The 25,725-nt window shown below is 39.1% G+C and overlaps 1 protein-coding gene across 5 annotated transcripts in view; it reads left to right on the top strand.

The window, feature by feature from the left end:
- The window catches only part of BLNK (B cell linker), a 144,166-nt gene that overhangs the window by 73,112 nt on the left and 45,329 nt on the right, over positions 1–25,725 (top strand). For 3 of the 5 annotated variants that reach the window (XM_058187428.1, XM_058187429.1, XM_058187427.1), the window contains one exon: positions 23,564–23,629. In XM_058187428.1, coding sequence (XP_058043411.1) covers positions 23,564–23,629 — 66 coding nt within the window. Of the gene's footprint in view, positions 1–2,835; positions 3,074–23,563; positions 23,630–25,725 lie in introns of those variants that run through there. The other 2 variants (XM_058187430.1, XM_058187432.1) reach the window with 2 other exon arrangements.

Here is a 25,725-nt window from a genome sequence, read left to right as displayed (position 1 = left end):
AGGCAGAGAACAGAAGGGGGCAGGGCCAGTCAGAGGTGGTATTTATCGGTTCTCCCAACTACTCAAAATTTCTGCTACCTGTTCTCCAGAACTGGTCAGAACCTGCTAAATTCCATCTCTGCATTGTAGACTGGAATCTAGGATAAATTTAGATTACTAATTTCCTAAACCTGTTTACCACAATCTGGTGTTTTCTAGATATAATGTCCCCTCTAAATCAAAACCACATTTGAAAGTGGAATAATTTTTTTCAGTCACTTAATAATCATTAAGTAAGACCCAGTAAACCTAAGTCTTAACCCAGATCTAGGCTATATACATTGATTATATACATATCTACTACACGAATAGTTAACCGAAAGGATTTCACCATTTCAGACTGTGGCTGGTTAATTCCAGTTCTAAATTCCCCTTTATACTAAAACAAACTAATCCTCAAACTTCCTGCAAATACTAAATAAATATGCAAAATAAAAAAGGCAAGGGAAAATATGTCATCCGTGTTTATTTAGTTATATTCTTTATGAGCAAATTCAAGATTTCTTCTTTTTATGGTTTTGAGCTAGTGTTGACTCCTGGAATCTGCCCGGACAAGTCCCTGTAGTTTTCTTGACAAGTTTTGTTTTTCTCTCAGAAGTGGTTTGCCATTCCCTCCTTCCTAGGGCTGAGAGACACTGAAAGACGCTCAAGGGTCCTCATCTGGCTTTGTTCTCAAGATGGGACTAGAACTCATGGTCTCCCAGTTTTTAGCCTGGTGCCTTAAGCACTGCACCAAACTGGCTCCAAAATTCAAGACTGGAGAGTATTAAAATTATATAATTGTTTTCTTGTCATCTGCAATAGCATAATCCATTCTCCATCACTTCAGTACTTAGCTGGATGCTTTATTGTACTGCAGACTCCAGCACACCTGGTGAAATAATTAAAAAAAAAAACACTTGCACAACATTCAAAATGAAAAGAGAAACTGTGTGATTGGAGAAAATGAAGGTCATGGACTTGAATCTTCTTTCTCCAGCAGAAGTCTAACGAACCACAAGCACAGTTCTCCAAACTCTAATTTATGTGGCCTTTGCTCCAGATTTGTTATTGAAATGACAACACCCAAGACAAGGCATATGCACCCATTTCAAGTACGGCACCATTGAGGGAAAGACGTTCGGCATCCATGCAAATCAGGCTGTATGTCCCTTTGCTGCTTCTGCTATCACAACTCCTAGCTAGTGTATTCTGTCACACTGTCACATGTCACTTTCCTAGTTCCTGTGCAAAAGCTATTCTTGCTCATTTAAAGAGGAACAAAGCTTTGTGTTTCAAAGCCTAGCTGCTCCATCACCCTTGGGGGAAAAATATCATTTATATGAATGTACTGTGGTGCACTGAAGAGATAAGAATTACTGTAATACAGTGTTTCTCAACCTCAGCCACTTGAAGATGTGTGGACTTCAACTCCCAGAATTCCCCAGCCGGCATTTGTTTGTTTCTCTTCTTGCATTTCTCCCCACTCCATCCCACTTTTTTCTAATTCCCTTTTTCTGTTTCTTCACATTTTATCTGATATGGCAAGTTATACCACGATCAACTCTTTCCAATTGGACTTCTAACAGTAGGAAAATTACGATCTACGGGAATTACTGGTTTTCCATAATTGACTGCAAATGATGACGACCCTCTGCACCTTATATTATCATCTTTCCTGGTTTTGCACCAAGCATTTTTTATTTCCTTCTATTCAGTCTGATTTAGAGAAGCTTTTTTTAATGTGTAAAATCACAGAACTGTAGAGTTGGAAGGGACCACAGCGGTCAATCTAGTTCAGCTGCTTGCAAAATGCAGGAAAAAACCAATTAAATCTTTTATAGCCAAACCTGCTCCCTATTCACTTGTGCAAGGCTACAGTACACCTGTGCAGACCAAATACTGAGCAAAGCCCAGACTTGAGTTTTGAGGATCAGTTTAGCTATCTGCCAAAACCTGCAGGGCTCCTTCTTGGCAAATGGTTTCTCTCCAACTGAGTGACATGTACCTCCATAGCCTCTACAGGGTTCATAGATGTGTACATATCAAGAAAGTATAGCATAGCATTGCTGGCTGGGGAATTCTGGGAGTTGAATTCCACACATATCCAAAATCAAGAAACACTGCTGTAGCAACAAGGAAATGCTGTAAAATTCGCAAACACTTTGCACATCTCTCCTTTCCCAATGCTGAAAATCCATAGGATTTCATTTGTGATCTTGACTAGTCCTTAGAACTAACCATCCTCGGAAAGGATATAAAAACATAGCAGTCTTTCCCCAATCCAGTAATTTCCAAAAGGGTTCAGATTACACTTCCTAGTAAAGTGGCTGGAGCAATGCTGGGAATCCAAGCAATGGTTGGGAGGCCTCAGATTGGGAAAGGCTGGGAAGCACCTGAGGCTCATCCACCAGCAAGGTTGGCATCTTCTTATCTACAACGTTCTCTCAGCTTGAAGATCCCGGTGGAATTTCCCAGTTGCTCAATCCCTGGAATATATATATAAAATATTGAATATGGGGACCTTCCCGGAGAAATGAGCTCTTCTAAACCCCGGCAAGAGGGTTAAATCGCCACCTCTTCCTCCAGGATCCAGGTGTCGCCTTCCCTTCCAGCCCAGGAAGGAGACGAGAACCTCCCCGAAATCATGACTCCGTTCGACTTGAAATGCCAAAGGCGCAGAGATCAATCGCAGCCCAGCATGGGGGTGGTTCACACGCCCAATAGGTGTGGATCTTTCTTCATGTTTGTACAAACACCCTATAACTAGCCAAGCTGGCTCGGTCACATGACGGAGGCGAAACGTGAAATCCGGCCGGCCCTCGAGCAAGTTTTTTGCTTCTCCGAAAGACGCGCGGAGTCGCTGGAGGAGATTCCCCCTCAGGAGGATCCTTCATCGCTTGGGTCTCTTTCGGCCCGTCCCTGAATCCCGATCTCCAGGAACTAGGAAGCTCGCAGATGTCCTTCTGACCGGCTTGTCACTTCATGCGGGCCACTTGGACGGGAGAATGGAGAAACTCAATAAACTCACCGTGCCGGCGGGACAAAAACTCAGGTACCTCTCCGTCCCGATCCCACCAACAACAACAACACCCCGCTTGGCTTTTTCCTCTTCCTCCTTGCGCCGAGAGTATGATTCAGAAGTTCTTGCCTTCTCTGTCTCTTAGCAGCAGTCTGGGCGGCAAAAGGAGGAGGAGGAGGAGGAGGCATGAACCAGTGAGTAGATAATAATTAAGCAGCCCAGAAATCTACGGAGAATCCGGAACGATGAATGGGAAGAGAGGCTTTGGGGATCGCACAGGAATCTTTTCCAAATGGTGTATAATATATTTTATTTTTTTCTTTTATGTACGCTGAGAGCATATGCACCAAAGACAAATTCCTTGTGTGCCCATTGTTCTATTCTATATAAATGGTAAATTGTATATGAATGGGTTCTGTGGGCAGGTAGGATGATCGCTCCCTTTCCCCTCTCTGGTAAGGTTTCTAGAACTTACACCTGTTGGATCTTTTCTCAATACAAGGAGATGTTTTGTCTGGAGTAGCAACTGGCCGTAAAACCAGGTTAGTTATATATCCAGCGAACCGATTACATGTTTATATACACCTCTCTGTGAGGCAGCGTGGCCAGGATGTATTCATAACCTTTGGCTGTCACGTGTTTGTTTAAGTAGGCTAACTGTACTTCCTCAACTCCTTGATTTCTCCCTGGATGCAGGAATCCTTCTTCTGTAATAGAGGGTTGTGTGGCATAACAACACAGGGCGCTGCTTGTACTACACAGAGTCAGACAAATGTCTGTAGAGGTTCTCAGTCATCCAGGTCATGACTGTCCCAAAGGTGCTTGTTCAAGAGGCAACTGGACTTTCTGGAAAGTCCAGTTGCCTCTTGAACCTTTGGGACAGAGTCAGACAATTGGTTGATCAAGCCTGGTTGTAATTGACAAAGGATCTGCAGATTCCATGCTCTACCTGGGGCTGCTGGTAACAGAATTTGAACAGTCCTGCATGTCATACACTAGACTAGGGTGTCTCCTTTGTGTGTGACATGATACTACTTTTGACTTGATAATCTTCTGCTGCCTTGGGAACCGTAGTTTGATAGTGATGCAATGCAGCTTGTAGAACTTTTAAGGTTTGTGGAATTCACTAGTTAGATGCTTCAAGGAAGTTTGTAGCAACTTTCAGACATGCATTGCTAGAAGTTAGGTGTGTGTGAGTATACAGACTTTATTAGATTTCTATAAAGATAAAATATTAAGGCAGAATAAAGAATAAATTCTTTTTCTTTTAAAAAAGAAAAAAGTGGTAGAAATGCAAGAAGGGAGAGGAGAGGAGAGGAGAGGAGAGGAGAGGAGAGGAAAGGGTGTAATTTCCAAGTTTCTTCAGTACAGCTACAGATATAAAATACATTAACCTTTAGTTCTAAAATTCAATAGTTCACAGTATTTCTATAATCATAAACAGTTCTAATTATCAAATTCCAAAATTAAGATTTCATTTCAGATTCAAGCAAAAGATTCAGAAGTGGTCTCCTTGTAGAAAAAAAGTTAGAGTTAGAATTTTCTATCCCCTCCAGTTCCATTAACTTCGTCATTCATTCTTCCATTGCAGGAATCTTTAAATGCTTCCATGTCTGTGCATAAAAAGTTAAGATGCTTTAGACTGCAGGAATGAAACCAAAGAATAGGAGACTGGGAATAATTTCATTCTTTACATTGCAAATCTCAGCAATACACATATGTGTTCCAGTAATGAAATAAATACATCAGATTTTGGTGCACTGCACACAGCTTTCAGTACCTATTTCTGTACATCTGAGGACTTTTTAATCTCCGTTTAACTGTGGGTGAGAGGGCATTGCTGAGAACTCTGAAAATGAATATGAAGTCATTAAAAGTCCAGTTGACCCAACAAAATACAAACAGGATCAGAAGCCAAGAGAAATAGAGAAAATGTGAAACCTAGTTAAAATTTTAAAAAATTGAATCTTAGTTATTTCATGAATCTGTGAACGGAGGAAATTTGCATGCACCTGGTTGACAGAAAAGGGAGGCATACTGATCTGTGGATTTCAAAATAAGCCACAGGGTTGTTCATTACAGGTAGTCCACAGGTAGTCCTTAATTGTTTAACGACGGTTTGGCAAGAACAGCCCTGCAGTGATTGATAGATGATTTTTGCAGATAGCTAGACCCATCCTCAAAATTCACCCTGGGCTTCGGTCAACAATTTCTATGCACAGGTCCACTATAACCCAACTGAACAGAGAGAAAGTTTGCCTATAAAAGGTTTAATATGGTTTTCCTGCACTTTTCAGATGGTTGAACTAGATCATTGCAGTGGCCCATTCCAACTCTTTTACCATTCTATAATTTTACAAAAATAAAAATAGCTTCTCTAAATCTTCTAATAGAAGAAAATAAAAATGCTTGTGAGAAGTCTGAAGAAACCTTCATACCAGAAGGATGAAGATTATATAAATATGGTGCAGAGAGTTAACATTTTTTGCAGGTGATTATGGAAAACTTATTCATCCAATTATTCCTATAAACACTCAGAAAAATTGGATTGAAACTGAGTAAATTGCACTACCCATCACTCACAAGCAAAGCTGTATTTTATTCGTTTATTTATAAAACTTACGATACCACTGACTGAGATTTCTTGGCAGTTTTATAATAACACATAAAATCCAAATTGAAATCGGAATTGTTGAAAACTATTTAAAACTGCCATTCTAAATGTAAAAAACCTGTAAATTCAAGAACCTCTTGAGCAAAAAGTCAATTGTGATTCATGCTTCTATCACCACGTGCTTGGATTGCCACAGTATTCGTTGCATGGGACTCTCCCTTGAAGACTACTCAGAAACTGCAACTGGTTCAAAATGCAGCATCTCATTTGTTGCTAATTCAGTTATCACAGTCATATGCAACTGGTGTTATGAGCACTGGGTTTCCAGTGCTATTCAAATTGCTAGTTTTAAGGTGTAATAATACTTGGTAAGGCTTGGCTTCTAAATAAACTGAAGACTGACTCTTTACATAGAAACATTCTGTGCAGTGCATAGTATCCCTTACCAATTTCTAGCACTATTCTTCCAGTACTAAAGTATGAAGTGGGTCTATTACCACTTTATAATTATTATATTATGCCACTTTATAATGCCTTGGTAAGGTCACACTTGGAATATTGCATCCAGTTTTGGTCGCCACGATGTAAAAAAGATGTTGAGACTCTAGAAAGAGTGCAGAGAAGAGCAACAAAGATGATTAGGGGACTGGAGGTTAAAACATATGAAGAACGGTTGCAGGAACTGGGTATGTCTAGTTTAATAAAAAGAAGGACTAGGGGAGACATGATAGCAGTGTTCCAATATCTCAGGGTTGCCACAAAGAAGAGGGTGTCGGGCTGTTCTCCAAAGCACCTGAGGGTAGAACAAGAAGCAATGGGTGGAAACTGATCAAGGAAAGAAGCAACTTAGAACTAAGGAGAAATTTCCTGACAGTTAGAACAATTAATAAGTGGAACGACTTGCCTGCAGAAGTTGTGAATGCTCCAACACTGGAAATTTTTAAGAAAATGTTGGATAACCATCTGACTGAGATGGTGTAGGGTTTCCTGCCTGGGCAGGGGGTTGGACTAGAAGGCCTCCAAGGTCCCTTCCAACTCTGTTATTATATTATATTATATTATACTATTCACAGATAGTTATTTTCTGTCACAGTCCCTAATGGCCTTAACAGAAGTTAGTAAAATTTGAATAGTTCTGGAGCAGGGGTCTCCAACCTTGACAACTTTAAGACTTGTGGACTTCAACTCCCAGAATTCCTCAGCCAGCTCCCAGTATTCTGAGAGTTGAAGTCCACAAGTCTTAAAGTTGCCAAGGTTGGAGACCCCTGTTCTGGAAGATACTTGGGGTGATGAACAGCTGCCATATGCATCTTCTGTTACGGTACTACTTTATAATATTAAACTTGTGTTTTAACATTGTTCATGTATTTACAGATGTTAACTGGAAATCTTTGTAGATTACACTGGTATTTAGATATAATTAATGGTTAGGGTTCTCATTAAGTCCATTGGATGTCTAAGGAAAAGTGTCAAATCACTGTCAGAGAATCCGGAGTGGAGTGGAGTGGAGTAGGAATAGAATAGAATAGAATAGAATAGAATAGAATAGAATAGAATAGAATAGAACAGAACAGAACAGAACAGAACAGAACAGAACAGAACAGAACAGAAACAGAAATGAAACTTTAGTGTCACTTTAAATGAAAACTAATCAGCATACATTAAAATGAAATTTCATTGCATTCAGCTCTCAAAAGATAACCATTATGCACATACATATATCTGTTTAGAGGATCTTGATGGCAGGTCATCTAGAAAGAAAACTCTCAAGTTCTCTTGAGTAACCATCTCTCAATATAGAAAAGAGTAAGTTTTTAAATCTAGGCTTATCTGAAGTCTTCCTAGGCCAGAATCTCACAAGAAGTGCTCAAGGCTAGCCATGACTATATTTCCTTCTTTCAATGTTTACAACATTGTGAACCTTAAGGATTGCTTGCCTCTGAAGAAAGTGGTTAGATCACAGTAAATTGAGTGGCTTGGTTGGGAGAACATTTCCATTTCCTGGGTAGTGCAGTCTCTGAGATCTTGCTCAGTTTGCATCATTTGAACTCAGAAAACCTTTCTTTGGGTTTTAAATCATTATTTTACTGACCTATTTTGTCTATATATTTTTTTAATTGCTGCCATTTTCTTAAGGTCTGGCTGTCATTGTTTTCAGGGATAACTTTTTAAAATTTTAATCGTGTCATTTTTGCCTTGGTGGGAATCTCTCTGGACAGCAGACTACAGGTGTTTTCTATAAACTGTAACAGTAATTTTTACCATTAGCAAATTTTGTCCCACTTAATCCCTTGGAAGAAGTATAACCACAAAATATGTTCCTTCCCTACAGTCAGCAGGCAATAGACGAAAGAATGGTTTGTCTAGTTTTGACCGTTGCTAAATAAAATCTTTCTGCTGGTGCTAAGGATTCTTTTAGAATCCATGTTATGGAACTTATAGAAGAAGAAGTTTTACAGAACAAGATTGAGACTGATTTAAATGTAAATTTAAACACAACAGGCTATAAGAGTGATGTGGGAAAATAGCTTTCACTGATCATACAAAAGAAACTGGTTGATGTCTTAGTATTAGCATTGTATGACATAGTTACATTAGCTAGGAGACCACAGGGCTATGGTATAGTAGTAGTTTGGCTGCCAATTTACCTGCTCTGTTGTAGGACATGTTTGGGCACTTCCCAAGGTGCGTCACAGGAGAGCAAGCTGGCTTTGCCCCAGAAAAAAAGACAAGTAGCTCTTCCTGCAATAGCCCCCTCTCTTCCCTGGAGCTGCCTTGCAAACAGGCACTGCAACCAGGAAGGTTCAGAGGCGGTAGGAATCTGCCTGCCTGCCCAGAGCACTAACTCATTTCCTCACCAAAGTGGTACCTATTTATCTACTCACATAGAACATGCCTTCGAACTATTAGGTGGACAAAACTGAAGCAAATGATGGAAGCTTACCCTGCCACCAAGTGCTAGACTCCAATCACTGCGGCAGAGACCATCTCCAGCGTTATTAAGCCACTGAATCGGCTCACTTCTTTTTAATAATTAAAAGAAATATTACAACTAACAAATCAAGAGAGTAAGCTAGATAATTTTCCTGTATTGAATTTATAAAAAAGACTTATTAAAGTGTTCAAGAATTTTGTGAAAAAGAACAAAAGAAATCAAGTTCTAGGATATTATTTGAAGAAATTAAAAGTAAAAGGAAGGAATATATAGTTGGCTTATTTGATCAAAATTAAAATAGATATGTTATCTCTGGTATCTCTTAATGGTCTTTTGGTGACATCAGGATTGAAATGGCATGGCTTTAAGGATTTATTTATAGATAAGAGGTGGGATATAGGAAGAAGTGATAGATATATTTTAAGAGAAAGTGATAAGTTATTAAAGTTGTTTATGCTTTGTAATGAAGTAGGAAGTCATTTCTTTATATATTTCTGTTCTTTTATTCTTATTTTTTCTTTTCTTTTTTCTTTTTTGTTCTTTCTTTCTTTCTTTCTTTCTTTCTTTCTTTCTTTTTTGGAGTGGCACGTGGTAAAGACTCTTGCTTCCCCTTGGAAAGTTCAGAGTTCAATCCTAGGCAGTGGTAGATGTTTCTCTATAAGGATGCAAAGAGAAAATATCTGCTGTAAACTCCACGTAGTCGTCAGGAAGGGCATCCAGCCAGTAAACACACAACTCCATTCAATCATCCCAACTCCACCCAATAAAAGAGATTACAGGGTTGTAAAAAGAAAAGAATTTTTTTTAGTATGTCTTAGTTTTTACCTTGCAATCGTAAATTTTAATAAAATTACTATTTTAAAAACTGGTTATACATATATATTCATTTGGCACCTGTCATCTGGCAATATTTGGGTATAGTTTAATCTAGCTTTTCCCAAAGTGGTAATCTTCAGATAGGTTGAAACTCTAGCTGCTAGCATTTCTAATCAGTACTAACCAAGCTGACAGAACATTTTGGAAACTGACAATCCAACTTATCTAAGACTCCTATACATACTTCTACCTAGGTATACCATCTACATAGTCTAAAATATTTGTTGCCAAGTCATGATGTTTAATCAGAAATTACTCCCATTGATTACATGGCAGCTTCCTTCTCTGTGAATAGGCTCATCTCCATGTCTTGAAAGATGAGCAAAAGTAATTTTCCTTTAGCATAAGCACTTCCATTAAATTTTAAACTTACTATTAAAATAAACAAGTATTTCTTTATATAATGAACTAGGTTGAATTAGAGGAAGTAGCCTGTATAAGGAGTTTTTCCTTATATTGTCTAAAGGCAGGTAGTCCTCATGTTATGACTATAATGGAGCCCACCCATTATCATTATAACTCATAAAGCAAGTTGGTCACATGAATATATCAAGTTTATGATGCTTTTTGAGGTCATTAAGCGAATGCTACAGTTATTAAGCAAACCAGCAGTTTGCCATAGGTGTGGTTTTGCTGTAAACTGGAAGCAAATGTCAGTTTTTAGCAAAAGCATTATAAAATGTGATTACGGGACACTGAAAATGGCTGTAAATGCTGTCCAGTTGCCACTCACATGACTTCAGGGAGGGGGGAGAAACCTCACTGTTCGAACTTTAAATCTGGGTGGTAGGTACCCTCCAGGTAGGTCTGTCAGAACTTCAGTCACTAAGTGACCGGTCGTAACTCAAGAACTAGGGCCTCTGTGGCTCAGACTGGTAAGACAGTCTGTTATTAACACAGCTGCCTGCAATTACTGCAGGTTCTAGTCCCACCAGGCCCAAGGTTGACTCAGCCTTCCATCCTTTATAAGGTAGGTAAAATGAGGACCCAGATTGTTGGGGGCAATAAGTTGACTTTGTATATAAATATACAAATAGGATGAAGACTATTGCTAACATAGTGTAAGCTGCCCTGAGTCTTCGGAGAAGGGCGGGATATAAATGCAAAAAACAAACAAACAAAAAAACCAACTATCTGAACTATTAATAGACTTGTTTACAAACATGAAGGTAAAAACAGCAGAATGTGACGCCTGTCAATGGTATTTGACTATTGTTATTTCTTTACAGTTAACATCTATATACATTATGTTCCTTTAACTGCAGTGTGAAGAATGAATTTTAGATTTCTTTTTCAGATGTGGGATGGGGTAAGGCTATCAGAACTGATAGCAACAACTCAAAAATATTGCTTTATTTTTTGTTGGGGGGTCATCTGTTGTGGCCTGTTGCCCGCCGGCCCTTCCAACAGCCATATTAGAGGAGGAGGAGGCATGGGAGTCAAGGTCAGCATCAAGGCAACCTGAGAGCTCCGAGGGGAAAGAGGAAATGGAGCTGTCAGAAAGAGAGAGACAGCGGCTGAGCCTGAACCGTCCGTCAGTCCTCAGATGGAGAGTCAACAGCCCCCAGGTCTGGAGGTGGTTAATGAAGAAGAGGGACAGCTGGGTCCAGTGCACAGAAGGCAGAGGAGAGGAGAGCAGTGGAAATCCATGGGCCGATCCTGGGGGAGGAAGAGCCACCGCTGCTAACAAGGCCCCACCCTTGCTCTGGGGATAAAAGGCAGGGGCGGAGAGGAATAAGTGTGGCAGATATCTATTCATTTTACAGATGGACGGACAGACTTGTTAGCCTGCGAGATAAACTTTTTGCCGTGGCTGCCGGCATTCCTAATAAAGGAATCTTTTGAGTGCACGTCAGAGGGTTTGTCGTGTTTGGGGAGACAAACTGCAAAAAATCTAATAATAATGATAACATGTAAGACATATAGTTTTAAAACCTATTTAGATTAATTCTCACTTTGGAAAAGTTTTGAAAAAATAAGCCATTTGCTTATTGAAAAAATAGCCAATAAGCTATTACTGATACATTTTAAAGCTGGCTTAAAGCAAGAGCAGATGGCCATCCCGGTACTGTATTGGGAAGTTCCCCAGATATGGCGCAACCACAGAGAAATGTCAACTTCAAGTGGCAACCAAATGAGTGACTGCTACGAAAATAAATCTCCCAAGTTTATCTCTGCCTTGGAAGAGGAAGTGTTACCTTGGGTGTCCTCAGCTCAAACAGTTCAAGTTTTTAAAAATAGTAACAGTATAAAGATTATACTCTTTATTAGTGTAAAGATTTCAAACAGTTGAATAAAGATCAATTTGATTGCAGCATTTTGATGAATGATGCACCAGAGGACAGATGTACATGAAATGCGTTACAGCAATGGTTCTCAACCTTTTATTTTATTTTATTTTATTTATTTTTATTTATTTATTTTATTAAATTTTTATACCGCCCTTCTCCCGAAGGACTCAGGGCGGTGTACAGCCAAATAAAATACAGAATATATACAATTAAAAGAATTTAAAATAAAACTATTACTAAACGGCTGATAATTAAAAAAGATTTTAAAAATTTAAAATATTAATAAAACCCCAATTTAAAATCAACTATTTATGCCAGTATTTTCTTCACCATGGACCTCCTTTAAATATCTTTTGTGGCCACGGACTATGGCCACGGGACCTCCTCCCTAAGGGTTAAGTCAAGATTTAAATCATAACATTTCTTCAAGACTTCACGGACCCCTGTGATGACATTGCGGATCTCCCAGGGGTCTGCAGAGTGAAATCAACTTGGAGATTATCAGGAAAGACACCTTTGTTTTTTATTTGCTAGAAGCCAAAGCTGATTGAAAAGGATGTCAAGGCACATTTTTTAAGATATTAAGAAAGTTCTGTTTCTGCTTTTGGAGAGTTCATCTAAAGCATTTCATCTAAAGCAGAGGTGTCAAACTCAATTTTACTGGCTGCATCGGCTGTGGTTGACCTCGGGGGGCCGGGTGGGCATGGCTGACTGGATGGGTGTGGCCAGCTTGACACTGCTCACTGGGCATGGCACCAGGCCAGGCACTGAGCTGAGAGGCCCAGCAATGAGATGAAGAGGCTGTGTTTACACAGGTCAGATATAACAGGCTGTGTGGGGCTAGGCCAACAAGCTGCAGCTGGCACAGTCTGCCTGCCTGTTGCCAGAAACACTGGCCAGCTGTTGTTGGGCACACTGGCCAGCTGCCTAGTCCCGCCCAGCCTATTTGCTTGGCCTGCACAAGCACAGCCTTTTCAGCTCTTCTCTGGGCCTCTCAGCTCAGTGCTGTTTCCTCTTTGTATTGGGTAGACTGGGCCCACCAGGACTAGGTAGACTGGGCTAAAGCCATGCTGGGCCAATGTTTCCTCTTCACACTGGGTAGACCTGGCTGAAGCAACAGGAGCTGGCCCCTTACATTTTCCAGGATGTCCCCATAGGCCAGATCCAACCACATTGCTGGACGGATTCGGCCCGCTGGCCTTGAGTTTGACACCCCTGATCTAAAGCAATCAGATTTAGCACCATGCTAGAATTATGATCCCACACACATAAATGGAGTATCTCCAGTTTCAACTGATCCAGTTTCAACTGATTTTCCATCATCCATCACATAATTACCTTTGGGTAGACATTTAGACCCCATTGCCTTATGATGTTGACACAGACAAGTGGATTTGATTGTAACTGTTATGTTAATAACAGTTCACTCTAAAGTAAAGTGACCAGATTTCAGCAATGGCAAAGTGGGACACCATTGACGGGCGGGAGGGGGGGCTGCGCATGCACGCTGAGTCTTGCCACCTGCCTGAAGGAGGAGGAGCGGCTGCTGCTTCTCCACTCTTCCAGGCAGGCTCGGCTCTCCTCTCGGCTCTTCCAGGCAGGCTAGGCTCTCCTCGGCTCTCCTCTCTGCTCTTCTCTTCCTCTCGGGTGAAGTCAAACTGCGTCTCTCCTCCCTCTCGCGCCCCCTTCTCCGCCACTTCCCCTACTCCACCTCCTCCTCTTGCGTTGCCGCCTCCCATTTTCAGAATGGGAGTGAAACAAAAAAAAATCGGGACTTTATGGAATTGCCACGGGACGCGGGACAAATTATTAAAAAGTGGGACTGTCCCGCCAAAAGTGGGACGTCTGGTCACTATACTCTAAAGCTGCTGGTTTTTTTCTATGGTTTCAGTTTATTTCCAGATGTATCAGGGACAAAATGAAGTCTTGAGGGACCTCAAGAACTGTTGCAGAGAAGTTGCCCCCCCGATTCCCAGAACTGCCCAGTCCAGAAGGAAAACAGCCAATAGTATCAAAATTTGCTAAGCTATCTAGGATAATCAAAATTTGCCTTCTGTTATACTCTAAATGAAGATCATCCAGTAAGCTCAAAAGCCTGTTTAAAATATATCTAGAATCCATTTCATTTAGGACTGTCTGCAGGTGAAAAGCTATCTCCTGCTCAGTTACTTTGCCCAACCACGAACAGTTAGAAACTGGCCTGGAATTGGGAAGCTGGCCTCCCTGGAGAAGCAAAAGAGGACTTCTAAAATAAGCATCTATAATAAAATCTATCAATAGATTCAAACTCAATGTAAATCGCTCTAATCTTGATTGTAAGAAATATGACTTCTGCAATAGAGTAGTAAATGTCTGGAACACTCTACCTGATCCTGTTGTTAGTCTCGCTAATCCCGATACCTTTTACCTTAAACTGTCTACCGTGGACCTTTCATGTTTCTTAAGAGATCCCTAAGGGGGCATGCATAAGCGCACCAGCGTGCCTACCATCCCTGTACTACTAATTAAATAAATAAATAAATAAATAAATAAATACTGTCCCCATTTATATGTAATCAGTCTATGTGTTTATGGCTATGTTTTGCCTATTTATATCCTTTCATTAGTGCCAATTTTTTTCATGTGTCCATGTCTATGTGTATACTGTTACTTATTTCCTTGTACTTGTTGACATATAAGTAAGTAAGTAAGTAAGTAAGTAAATAAATAAATAAATAAATAAATAAATAAATAAATAAATGCCTCTATTAAACAAGGAGGCAATTTCCCATGTGAAAAAGACAGTGATAATTCTTAGCAACCAGTTCCAGAGCTTCCTGGCAGGTGGGCATAAGCCCTGTCGAATAAATATTGCCCCAAAACAACCATTCACATCATCAGAATTATTGATTGAAATTGATCTAGTTTAATCAGAGGAAGAACACCTGGGCCTTCTCTTGATTTGAAATCTAAAATAGTGTGTCGAGGTCATCTCAGTTCTAAGAGATGTGTTGAAAGCATCAAATTCAGAAGGTTGTCATTTGAAATGTAGAGATTGAGAAACAGATGTTAATTCTCCCATAACTTTGGTCAGCTGAAATGAACAAATCTGCAGATGGTGCACAAAAGTATTGCTTCTCCTTTTAGTATGGACTGCCACAGCAGAGCGTCTCCAATTGTCTATTTATTGTATCTTTAAAAGATGTGAGGAATATTTCCTAGCACCTGTACTCAGATGTTTTTCCCTACTGCTTTCTGTTCCACATCTCATGTTACATCTGTCTATAAAGCTTATTTGAATAAGACTAAGACATTTATACTTTTATATCTAATTAAATAGCAAATGGTATGCACTCATTGTAAGGTTTATGAAAAAAAAGATAGATTGTTTATTAAGTCTTTAAAGAAGAAGGACGTTTAAAACAGATTAACACTTTTTCCCAAATGTCCTTTCTTTTTGTTTCTCAGAAAACAGAGAGAGAAAAGGGAAGGAAGGTATTCCGTACTCTTAAAAAAATTATATCAAGTTTTATTACACTTTACATTGTTCATTTTTTCTGAAGGAAAAAAAAAGCTTAGATCATGGGTTCCTACATAAAATACACACACCACTGCCAGTGACAACAGTGTATCAACAATTTCTCGTTATGTACACAATATATAAAATAACAGTTGGAATTGATTACAGCAGAATCACAAAACATTTTGTTAATTATGTTAAGAATTGCACAATTTGTGAGAATTTTTTTTCTCTGAAAAAATGCTTTTAAAAGTAAAAAAAAAGCCTCTGATGATTGTGCAGCTCAGTTGGGATCATCAGAGGCTTTTAAAAGCATTTTTTCTACAACCTCTTTGGCCGATTTAACTATTAACTGTTAAATTACTTTTTTTTAAAAAATTGCAAACTTTTTACTATACATGAAACTACAGGGAAAAGTCATCTGCTGATTTGGTATGATTATATTCAACTGTGCATTTCTCCTCCAGGATGAACTGAGGATGTTATAGCAGCAAACTGATATGTGGAAGCTATCGGAATCTTAATGGGGAAGAACAGATTCAAACTCAAGGAAGATGTAATGGCAATTAATTCAAAAACCTACTGATTCTGGAATGATTCTGGACCGTCAATGTGTCTCCATGGGAGAGCAAGCTTGCAACTTAAAGGTCCTCCTAGGTAGAATAGATGGAAGCTATGGCCAGGAGGGATATCAGCTTCACCTGGCAGATTAGTAGAGACCTTATGCGGAACAGGAGTTTCCTGCCCTTCTTTTCTCTTGTCTGTGTTACAATAATTCGATTGTAATAAAATTATAGATGCATTTTCAGAATCTTGAGTGGATTATAAAATGCAAGCAACCAAGTGTTTACGGGACAGTCTTATTATGATCATCTAACACCACTATTATACGATCTGTATTGACCACCAATGTGCTTCTGAGACCAGATATTGATTATCATCAATAAATGACATTATGGGTCAAGGCCTAGGGATCCAGAAAATGACCTTTCCCAGATAGAGACTGCCCCACCCCCACCCAAGAATGGTTGCTGAAGGTCCCATGTACACTAAGAGAAAGTAAGAAGCAGAGATTTGTATAGTGAGATGAGGAGTGTATAAATTTAATAATAATAAATAAATTCTCTCTACGGGATTCTCTCTTGAACAAACTCGCCTCAAATCAAGGGTAGTCCCCATTGTTACACAAGTTTGTTAAAACTCAGCCGCTAAAATAAAAGATTATTGCTGTTCCTTTTTCTGAGCTTTACTCCCATTTTTTTAATTCTTCAAATTTCAGTTTCCTCATGGTCACTTCAGCTTAGAGGTTGAATGAAACTTTAGATATTCATGCCAGACCTTGCTATACAATCTAAAGGAGAATCTTGTAGCATGAGGGATGAGGGCGCTTGTGCAGTAATTGGAATAATCCTTACAGTTGTTCTTTTTTGGAGAATGGAATGAATACTGGCTGTTTTCAATCCTGTGATTTCAATCCCAAATTTTCTGGCACAAAAAGGCCGTGATTGGTGATAGGTGGTACAGGCCTCACCAATTCTACAGAGATGGTATCAGCACTTGGGGCCTTGTTTGACAGTTGGCTCATTGCTCACAAGACTTCTTCCTGACGGATGGGTTCCATTAGCTCATTATCCTTGGGTGGCTGGGCCTTTTTGTTTGCTGCCATACAATTCTTCTGTATACTCACATCATCCATTAGTGACACCTTGTTGGTCAGACAGTTCTTTCCCTTTTTTTGATGATGCTTTTATGACCAGTGAATAGTGTTCAAATTATTTTGAACTGCGCTGATGCATTCCTGGAGTGGCCCTTCATGCATTCCTCTTCTAACTGCTTGAAATGCTGGTCTCAATAAACGTTGACATCTTTCCTTGCTGCTTTTTGGAAATCTACATTCAGACTCCTTGCTTCCTCCCATTTGCCTTCTGCTTTGACTGCTTTTCTTTGCTTGGCTATTCCGATGGTTTAATATAAAAGATTTTTCTTTGGCTTCTTGAATGGCATATGTTCAACTACTGTTTCAATCACAGTTAATTGAATTTCTTGAAACAGTAACTTGGACATTTTCTCAATAGTGTCCGGCAGTTCAAACCTATTTTTCACATCAGTTGCATAGGTAGAAGGAATTTTGGTGAGATCAAACTTCTTTAGAACCGTAGTGGCGCAGTGGTTAGAATGCAGTATTGAAAGATAACTCATTGCTCACCGTCAGAAGTTCGATTCTGATCAGCTCAAAATTGGCTCAGCCTTCTGAGGTCGGTGAAATGAGGACCCGGATTGTTGGGGGCAATATGCTGACTCTGTAAACTGCTTAGAGAGGGCTGTAATATGAAGCTGAATATAAGTCTAAGAGCTATTGCTAAAGCTCTCTTTTTGATGTTGTATAATTTGACTTTATAATTGTCTATAATGTCATAATTTGATACAGTCTATACATTTTATAGATGTTTGAAAGAACATAGTTAACATATTGAATATTCTTGTGGTTGTTCTATTTAGGCTGCAAGCCAATAGATGATTCTTGAGGAGTGGTCGACCCTTATGCACTTAATTAGCAAAAGAAATTCTACAGAATTCCACTACTACTTTGTCCTTTTCCATCTTGAATAATTGTACAGAAGTCCATTGCTTTTTAAAAATTCTTTAAATGTCTTTTTCTACTAATTTAGCAGATCAAAGAAAGTGTATCACTAAAAATACAGATTGACAGCTCTGTCAACTTTGCCAATTAATCTAAGCAATTAATCACTTGAAAATGTCAGTTTTCAATCAGAGGTTAAAGCTGGCAGAATTAATTTTTAAAGTTTTTCTGTTACTCTTTTTTGACAAGACTTCTTTCTCTTGGAAAAATACATGATTAAAATTAAGGTTATTTAAAGTAATTGGAACGTTCAGTTTCTAAACACTTATAATTAGAAAAAAGTTTTAATTGGCTCAGTTTGTCTCAATAATAACCCAAAGTATATGCAATTACTCTTGGGGGGAAAATGTGGTCATTCAGAGTGGACATCGACTTAATGACATCTAGTTGATCAAAAGAGAAAATCCAGGATAACACTAGAGATTTCGTTCTTCTGAACTATACCCTATCTTCGTTTCTTCTTTGCTTTTTCTCCTTTGTCTGATACATTTGTTTTATAATGGCTGGGTTTATAAACCACTCTGAGACACACCAAGGACAACTCATTTTAGCCTGCTCTATTGTGGGAATGTATTTAATTTATATTCATTGTATCATGCAATCTCAGATAATAAATCATAACTAATTTTGCCATAGTTTAATATTTCACACAAACATACATGTTATCATAATTGTTTCCATTGTTGTTGTTGTTGTTGTTGTTGTTGTTGTTGTTGTTTGCATTTATATCCCGCCCTTCTTCGAAGACTCAGGGCGGCTTACACTATGTCAAGCAATAGTCTTCATCCATTTGTATATTATATACAAAGTCAACTTATTGCCCCCAACAATCTGGGTCCTCATTTTACCTACCTTATAAAGGATGGAAGGCTAAGTCAACTTTGGGCCTGGTGGGACTTGAACCTGCAGTAATTGCAAGCAGCTGCTGTTAATAACAGACTGTCTTACCAGCCTGAGCCACCAGAGGCCCTTTATACTCTTTATACCCTTTATACTCTTACCAATTTAATTTTAGACAGTTATGGTTCCTTTAGATAGGTTTTAGATAATTTTTAACCAGGGGTCTCCAAACTTAGCAACTTTAAGGCTTGTGGATTTCAACTCCCAGAATTCCTCAGTTGGCATAGCTGGGAGTTGAAGTCCACAAGTCTTAAAGTTGGCAAGGTTGGAGACCCCTGTTTGAGATACTTAGGAATCTTAATGCAGAGAAAAAGTTGAACACAGTGGTGGGTCAACCACTTCAAAACCTGGTCCTGACAATCTAAAATCTGGTCCTTTTTAACATGTCTCATGTGTATTGCACACTCATAAAAGGAGTGGACCTTGGATTATCTGGACACATCTGCCCTTTGGGGAATGTTATCACCCATCAAGGATGTACCTGCTTGGGAATTGGGTGGGATCAAACCAAATCAAAGCAGGATTACAAGTATAAAGGTAAAGGTTTCCCTCGCACATATGTGCTAGTCGTTGCCGACTCTAGGGGGCGGTGCTCATCTCCGTTTCAAAGCCGAAGAGCCAGCGCTGTCCGAAGACGTCTCCGTGGTCATGTGGCCGGCATGACTCAACACCAAAGGCGCACGGAACGCTGTTACCTTCCCATCAAAGGTGGTCCTTATTTTTTCTACTTGCATTTTTACGTGCTTTTGAAACTGCTAGGTTGGCAGAAGCTGGGACAAGTAACAGGAGCTCACCCCGTTACATGGCAGCACTAGGGATTTGAACCGCTGAGCTGCCAACCTTTCGATCGACAAGCTCAACGTCCTAGCCCCTGAGCCACCGTGTCCCTTACAAGTATAACAGGCCACAAAATGTGATTTCTTTTTGTTATAACTTAGCACAGTTCAAAGCCTGCAATTATGGTTTGTAAACAATGATTAATGGCTTACTGTGATGTATGAAATTAGTCCATGAGATTAATGTTGAAAGTTAGCACTCGAAAGAAACTGAAGATTCATAAAAGTACATCCTTTATGAAAAAAAGCCCTCTTTAGATGTACAAAGTATCTGTCAACACCTTCACATGTAGGGAAGGGTTCAACTCATGAAATGTAGAGATTTCCTGGAATCAGCGGTGAGCTTTCTATAACTTTCTTTTGGGATTACCTAACATTTTTAGATTTGTAAAAAAAAACATCCAAAACCAGAATTCTTCCCTTCAGATAAAAAGGATTGTAGGTAAATACTTTCAATACTTCAAATGCCTAAAGGCAGCAATTTTCTATTTATTTCTTTTTTAATATTCTGAGGTGTTTTTTTTTAAGAAAATCAAGGAAATGTATATTGTGAGATTGCAGTTCCAACATTTGATCATTTGGGGAAATCTGGTATAACGCTCTATAACATTTTCTGACCATGATAATGTATATTAAACCATTTGTCAGTGATCAGCCACTAACATTCCTTCACACAATTATTCAAAGTATTTTATGGTGAAGTTATGTCAACTTGAAAAACTAGTTCCAATCTTTCTGTGGGAAAAGGTATTGAATTTGGTGCTCTGATCGCTTTAAACTGATGGGTGATATTATCAAAGTTGCAGTCATAACCACCTGGCCATCACAGGTTTTACCTGTGATTTATATTTATATTATTTGAGAATTGCAAAATTGCTTATGTTGAACATAAAAAAATCAGCTATAAGGATATAAGGACCAAAATATCTTGTGTGTTATGTCTTTAAGTCATTTTTTTTTTACTCTTGGCACCTGCCTGAACTAGACCCTGTAGTTTTCTTGGCAACATTTCAGAAGTGGTTTGCCACTGCCGTCTTCTTAAAGCTGAGTGAAAATGACTGTTATCAACTCTTCATTTTCCAGTTTCTACTAAACAGGTTTTTGAGGGGAAAAGAAAACCTAATAAAGAATTATCGGTATGATAAATTCTGGAAGTGATTCTCTATGAGGAGTGGTGAAAGGAGTCAGATAACATAAACTTCCAGAAGAGGAGAATTACAGTCGTGGTCTACAAATAACTAAAAAGCTCTTCTGCTCTCTTTAGAAGGCAAGGCAAGTCATGGGCTGATAAACTGTCACATAAACAAAAGAGAATCAGGTTGAAGATGAGCAGACATTTCTTGGTGACAAGAGCTGATACATGGAAGAGTTTGCCTAGAACAGTGATGGAGTCTCTTAATTGAAGGTTTTGAGAGAAGAGTTGAAATGCCTCCTGTAGGGATGGTTTGATTTAAGACAATGAGTAGCTTCCCTAAATCAGGAGTGTCAAACTCGTGGCCCATGGGCCAGATGTGTCATACACTGGCCACGCCCACCCCCAGTTTAGCGAAGGGGAGAAATGTTGTGATACATCACATGATGACAACATGACACCGCGAGTTTGACAACCCTTACCCTAAAAGGTCCCTTCCAGTTAATGCATTCTATGATTCTACAAGTATCTTGGAGTAACTAAATAAAATCAGTAATAACCCAAAACACAATACTCTTTCAGGGCATTTGTAGGAATTGTTTGGAACCTGCAAGGGCCATCCACTATTCGTAAACTATAATCCTTTTTTAAAAGTTTCACCTGAGTACCTATTTATACAAAACTAAAAGACATGCCAACCAAAATAAATACCAGCTGCATAGCAGTTTCTCTTTCATTGAATACAACAAATGTATTCCTTTTCACAGTAATGGAGCAAATGTTGAAGCTGGTAGATATTTCACACTCTTCATGTGATCTAGTGAGAACCATAGAATTTTTTTGATTTCCCAGAATTTCAGTCAGATTTTTTTTTGTTTGAAGTCCTCCAAGATGTGTTTGACTGCAACTGTTATTCCTAACAGTCCTCCACAAAAGAAGAATGAGAACAACTTGTGCCTGTTGACCCCAGATTGAAATAGGGCAGATATAAAGTTTTAATAGGATGGAACTAAAATGAGTCTATTAATGCCAGCAATTTAAATCATTAAATTATATGTAATTGTTCCTTTCCCATCCTGACACCATTCAGGTGTGTGTCTGTTAGTTAAATTTATTCCAGGGCATGCAGAAAGTAGTAAGTTGCTGAAGGCTGATCATACTGAATTATTGTCCACCTGTCTATAAGAAGATGTTACGTCACACATTTCTTTTACAAAGTTTTACATGACTTCCACTTCCCCTATGTCTCAAGTGGGGGGAGGAAATTTCTCTATTTTTATGCAGTGCATATCCTGTCTGCTCTTTTGACCTTTACTGACCTCCAGGAGGTGGTATGAAAGTAGGTCGTTTTGAATTACCTGTTTAGGGAAGTTGCCAGTCCTTTATAAAGATCCGTTTTTGACTTATACACTCTGATTGTATGTGAATCCTGATATGTGTTTTCATGTGTTTAAAAGGATGTCCACATCTTGTGTTTGTTATAAAATACAAAACAAAGAATGTGATGCATTTTGTACGTTAAGAAAGGATTTAATTAAGGAAAATATTTAATGTCTTGACAACAATACAGTTCATGTCTTCAGTGAGTACGTATGTATGAGTACATGGTAATGTAAGACTTTAGAATAGTTAACACATCAATTTAAACAGTTATTGTTGCAGATTACTAAAACAGTCTTTTATGTACACTTGTAAATTAGAATGTATCCTGTAGGCTAGAAGGCAGGATATTAAAGGAGGAGGAGGAAGATGACAACTAAGACACTGTCCTGGTAGTTTTCGACTGATGACCACAATTTAGCCTAACAATTACAGTTGTAAATCGTGATGTTCATAAAGTGGGTCACCATATGATTGAACCTGATTTTATTATCTTTTTGTGGAGGTCATTAATTAAATGCAGTAGCTAGAAAGCAAATTCATTGTTTACTATAGGTCAGTTTTTGCTGGAAACTGGAAGTAAACACTGGTTTCTGGCAAAACTGGCACAAATCACAATCACATGATGGCAAGGTGCTGCAAACAGTCATGAATGCAGGCTTGTTGCCGAGCACCCAAAATGCAGTGAAATCGTGGTGGTGGTGGTGGGAAATGATATCAGAACTTCAGAACTCGGTCATAAGTATCTTTTTGCGGGTCCATTATAATTTTGAACAGTCACTAAGTGACCAATCATAAATTGAGCACTACCTGTATAACACATCATGATATAGCAATAGCACTTAAACACCACTTCATAGTATATTACAGCCCTCTCTAAGCAGTTTACAGAGTCAGCTTATCGCTCCCAACAATCTGGGTCCTCCTTGAGTCAACCTTGAGCCAGTCAGGATAGGAGGAATCAAACTTCTGGCGGTAAGCACTGAGTTAGCCCCTGCATTCTAACCAGTGCGCTACCATTTACTTATGATAATTTACTTATCATAAGTAAATGGTAATTGTACATTCTCTTTCTAGGAAGTTCCTCAATGTCTTCTGTCGGATGGCAGATTTTGTGCTATACTTTCACAACACTGAGTTACAAACATTTCCCAATAAATAGATTCACTAGGAAGATAAGTACTTTAAAGACATTAAAATACATTGGCAAATGTTAACATTTTAGTTGTTGATGATGTTGGGGGTAAAAAGATACAGATGTCAGAAGTCATGCTCAGCTTTTTGTCAGTTCAATGGACAGATTTATGGCATTTCTTGTATGAAAGTGGTTGGCCATTGGCTTTTATTTCAGCATGCTGTAGTATGTATGTAATAAATGGTGTGATCTGGTAGTAATTCTTACCATTTTCTTTCAAACAGGCAACTTCAAAAAATAGTGCATGATATCAAGAAAAATGATAGTGGAATAATGAGCAAGTTCAAAAAGTAAGTTATTTAAATGAGCAATCCACACAGTGGAATTATTATTCTCTTTGATTTTGATGCTTATTTTCTGTAATTATGTCAAATGTATCTATATACCTGGTTATTCTTTTTATGTTCAATTGGGCTTACCTCCAGAACATTTCTGTTTAGTGTAATCTGTACATCAAATGCAAAAGATTTTTCTTGATGCTCTTGTCTTATCCAACCAACTGTTTAGAATCTGTTTTGATAACATGTATATAAGCTGTGTTCCAACATCTTAACCAGCTGTATTGTCACCAAGAATTAGGAAGCCATTTTTTTATATAGAAAAAGGTATGCATATATAAGATCATCATCCTTTTTAAAGAAATCTCAGCTAGGTGGTGGAACTTTCACACATTGCTAGCATCCCTCATGCTGGCAATTGTAGTTCAGTATCATCTGGAGAACATAAATCTACACCATAGGTTCAATATATAACCTCCATGGGAATGACAGAGAATGGGGGTAAAGACAAATGTTCTCAAACTGTAACCTAGAAACCTGTCAGACCTGGAAACCATCTTTTGAAAACCTAGAGCTGAAGAAGCTTCTTGGATGAGAAGTGAAACGTCTTTTAAGAAAAAAACAGAAAGTCCAGTTGCCTCTTGAAAAAGCACCTTTGGGACAACCATGATCAGGATGGCTGATCCATAGACGTAACCAAAAACATTTTAACCAGTTAATATCAGTGACTATTCCTTTCTGATCTTGTCATATTCAGATTTCATACCCCCTGGTATGAAACAGCTGCCATAGTAATTAGATGCCAAATTCAAGGACACCATGAGGATTATAAGCAGATGTATTAAAAACCACTGCAATTTGCTGGCTTCCTGTTCTGAGCCATATAGCGCTGCCAGCTTTACGAAGGCAAGATGCATTAGTGAGAGAATGCAGAAAAATTATGAACAACTCATTCCTACCAGTGCATGCTGACCTTCCTCATCTATTAGCAGAAAGGTTCAAATCCAGAAAGCCCCAACTGGCATTGTGCCCAACAACTTTAACATCGATTCCCAATGGAGAGCCAAATGGGTTGGAGACCCCACAAAAAAAGTGCCAAGCTTTGGACTACCTCATCAGCAATGGACAATCCTGAATAGGATTCGCGCGTCATCAGCATCTGCTGACACACTCTGTATAAATGGGACATACGATACTCCCCTCAATGTGACTGCTGGGTCCCATGTCAAAGTGTAGATCATATCATGACTGGCTCTAAGCTGTGGGCATATACTGGTTGAGTATCTGATTTTTTAATACAAACAATGCTGTGTTTTAATGCAGGGCTCTCCAACCTTGGCATCTTTAAGACTTGTGGACTTCAACTCCCAGAGTTCTAGCTGAGGAACTCTGGGAGTTGAAGTCCACAAGTCTTAAAGATGCCAAGGTTGGAGAGCCCTGTTTTAATAGTTAGATGGCCTAGACCAGGGTTGTCAAACTCAAGGCCCGGGGGACAGATCCGGCCCGCAGGGTACTTAGATCTGGCCCATGGGGCCACCCTGGAAACAGCAAAGGACAGGCCTGCAATACTTCTGCCAGTGAGAACGGGCTTCCAAGTTCTGTTTTTAGTTGCCACGGCCTCCTGCAACCCTCTGCCAGTGAATACGGAGCTCAGGAACTCCTTTTTCACTTGCAGAGAATTGTAGGAGACCATGGCAGCCAAAATGAAGCTCGGGAGCCCATTTTTGCTGCCAGAGTGCTCGGGCCACTGCAGGCGCCCCCAACACGAGTGACGTCAAGCTGGCCATGCCTACCCTGGCCACGCCCACCCTGACATCCTGAGGTCAAACCACAATCCTGATGCGGACCTCAATGAAATTGAGTTTGACATCCCTGGCCTCAGACACTTAATATTTGAACATAGATTTTGTTTCACATTTATATTTTATGAGTTATTTATTCTACTAATCTAGATGAAATGTTAACGTACATTGCTAGTCTATGCACGAAATAAATGAATAAATTCGTACTCCCTAGTTCAGCTGGATAAAAAGGCTGTGCTCTACAGAAAATAGCAGCTTCTATCTTCAGTGGCTTCCAGTGTGAACAGCAGGACAATGTTAATATCA

Source organism: Ahaetulla prasina, chromosome 6, assembly GCF_028640845.1.
Source record: "Ahaetulla prasina isolate Xishuangbanna chromosome 6, ASM2864084v1, whole genome shotgun sequence".
NCBI lineage: Eukaryota > Metazoa > Chordata > Lepidosauria > Squamata > Colubridae > Ahaetulla > Ahaetulla prasina.
The sequence above is the reverse complement of the archived record's forward strand: the minus strand, read 5'-3'. Positions and strand labels throughout refer to the sequence as shown.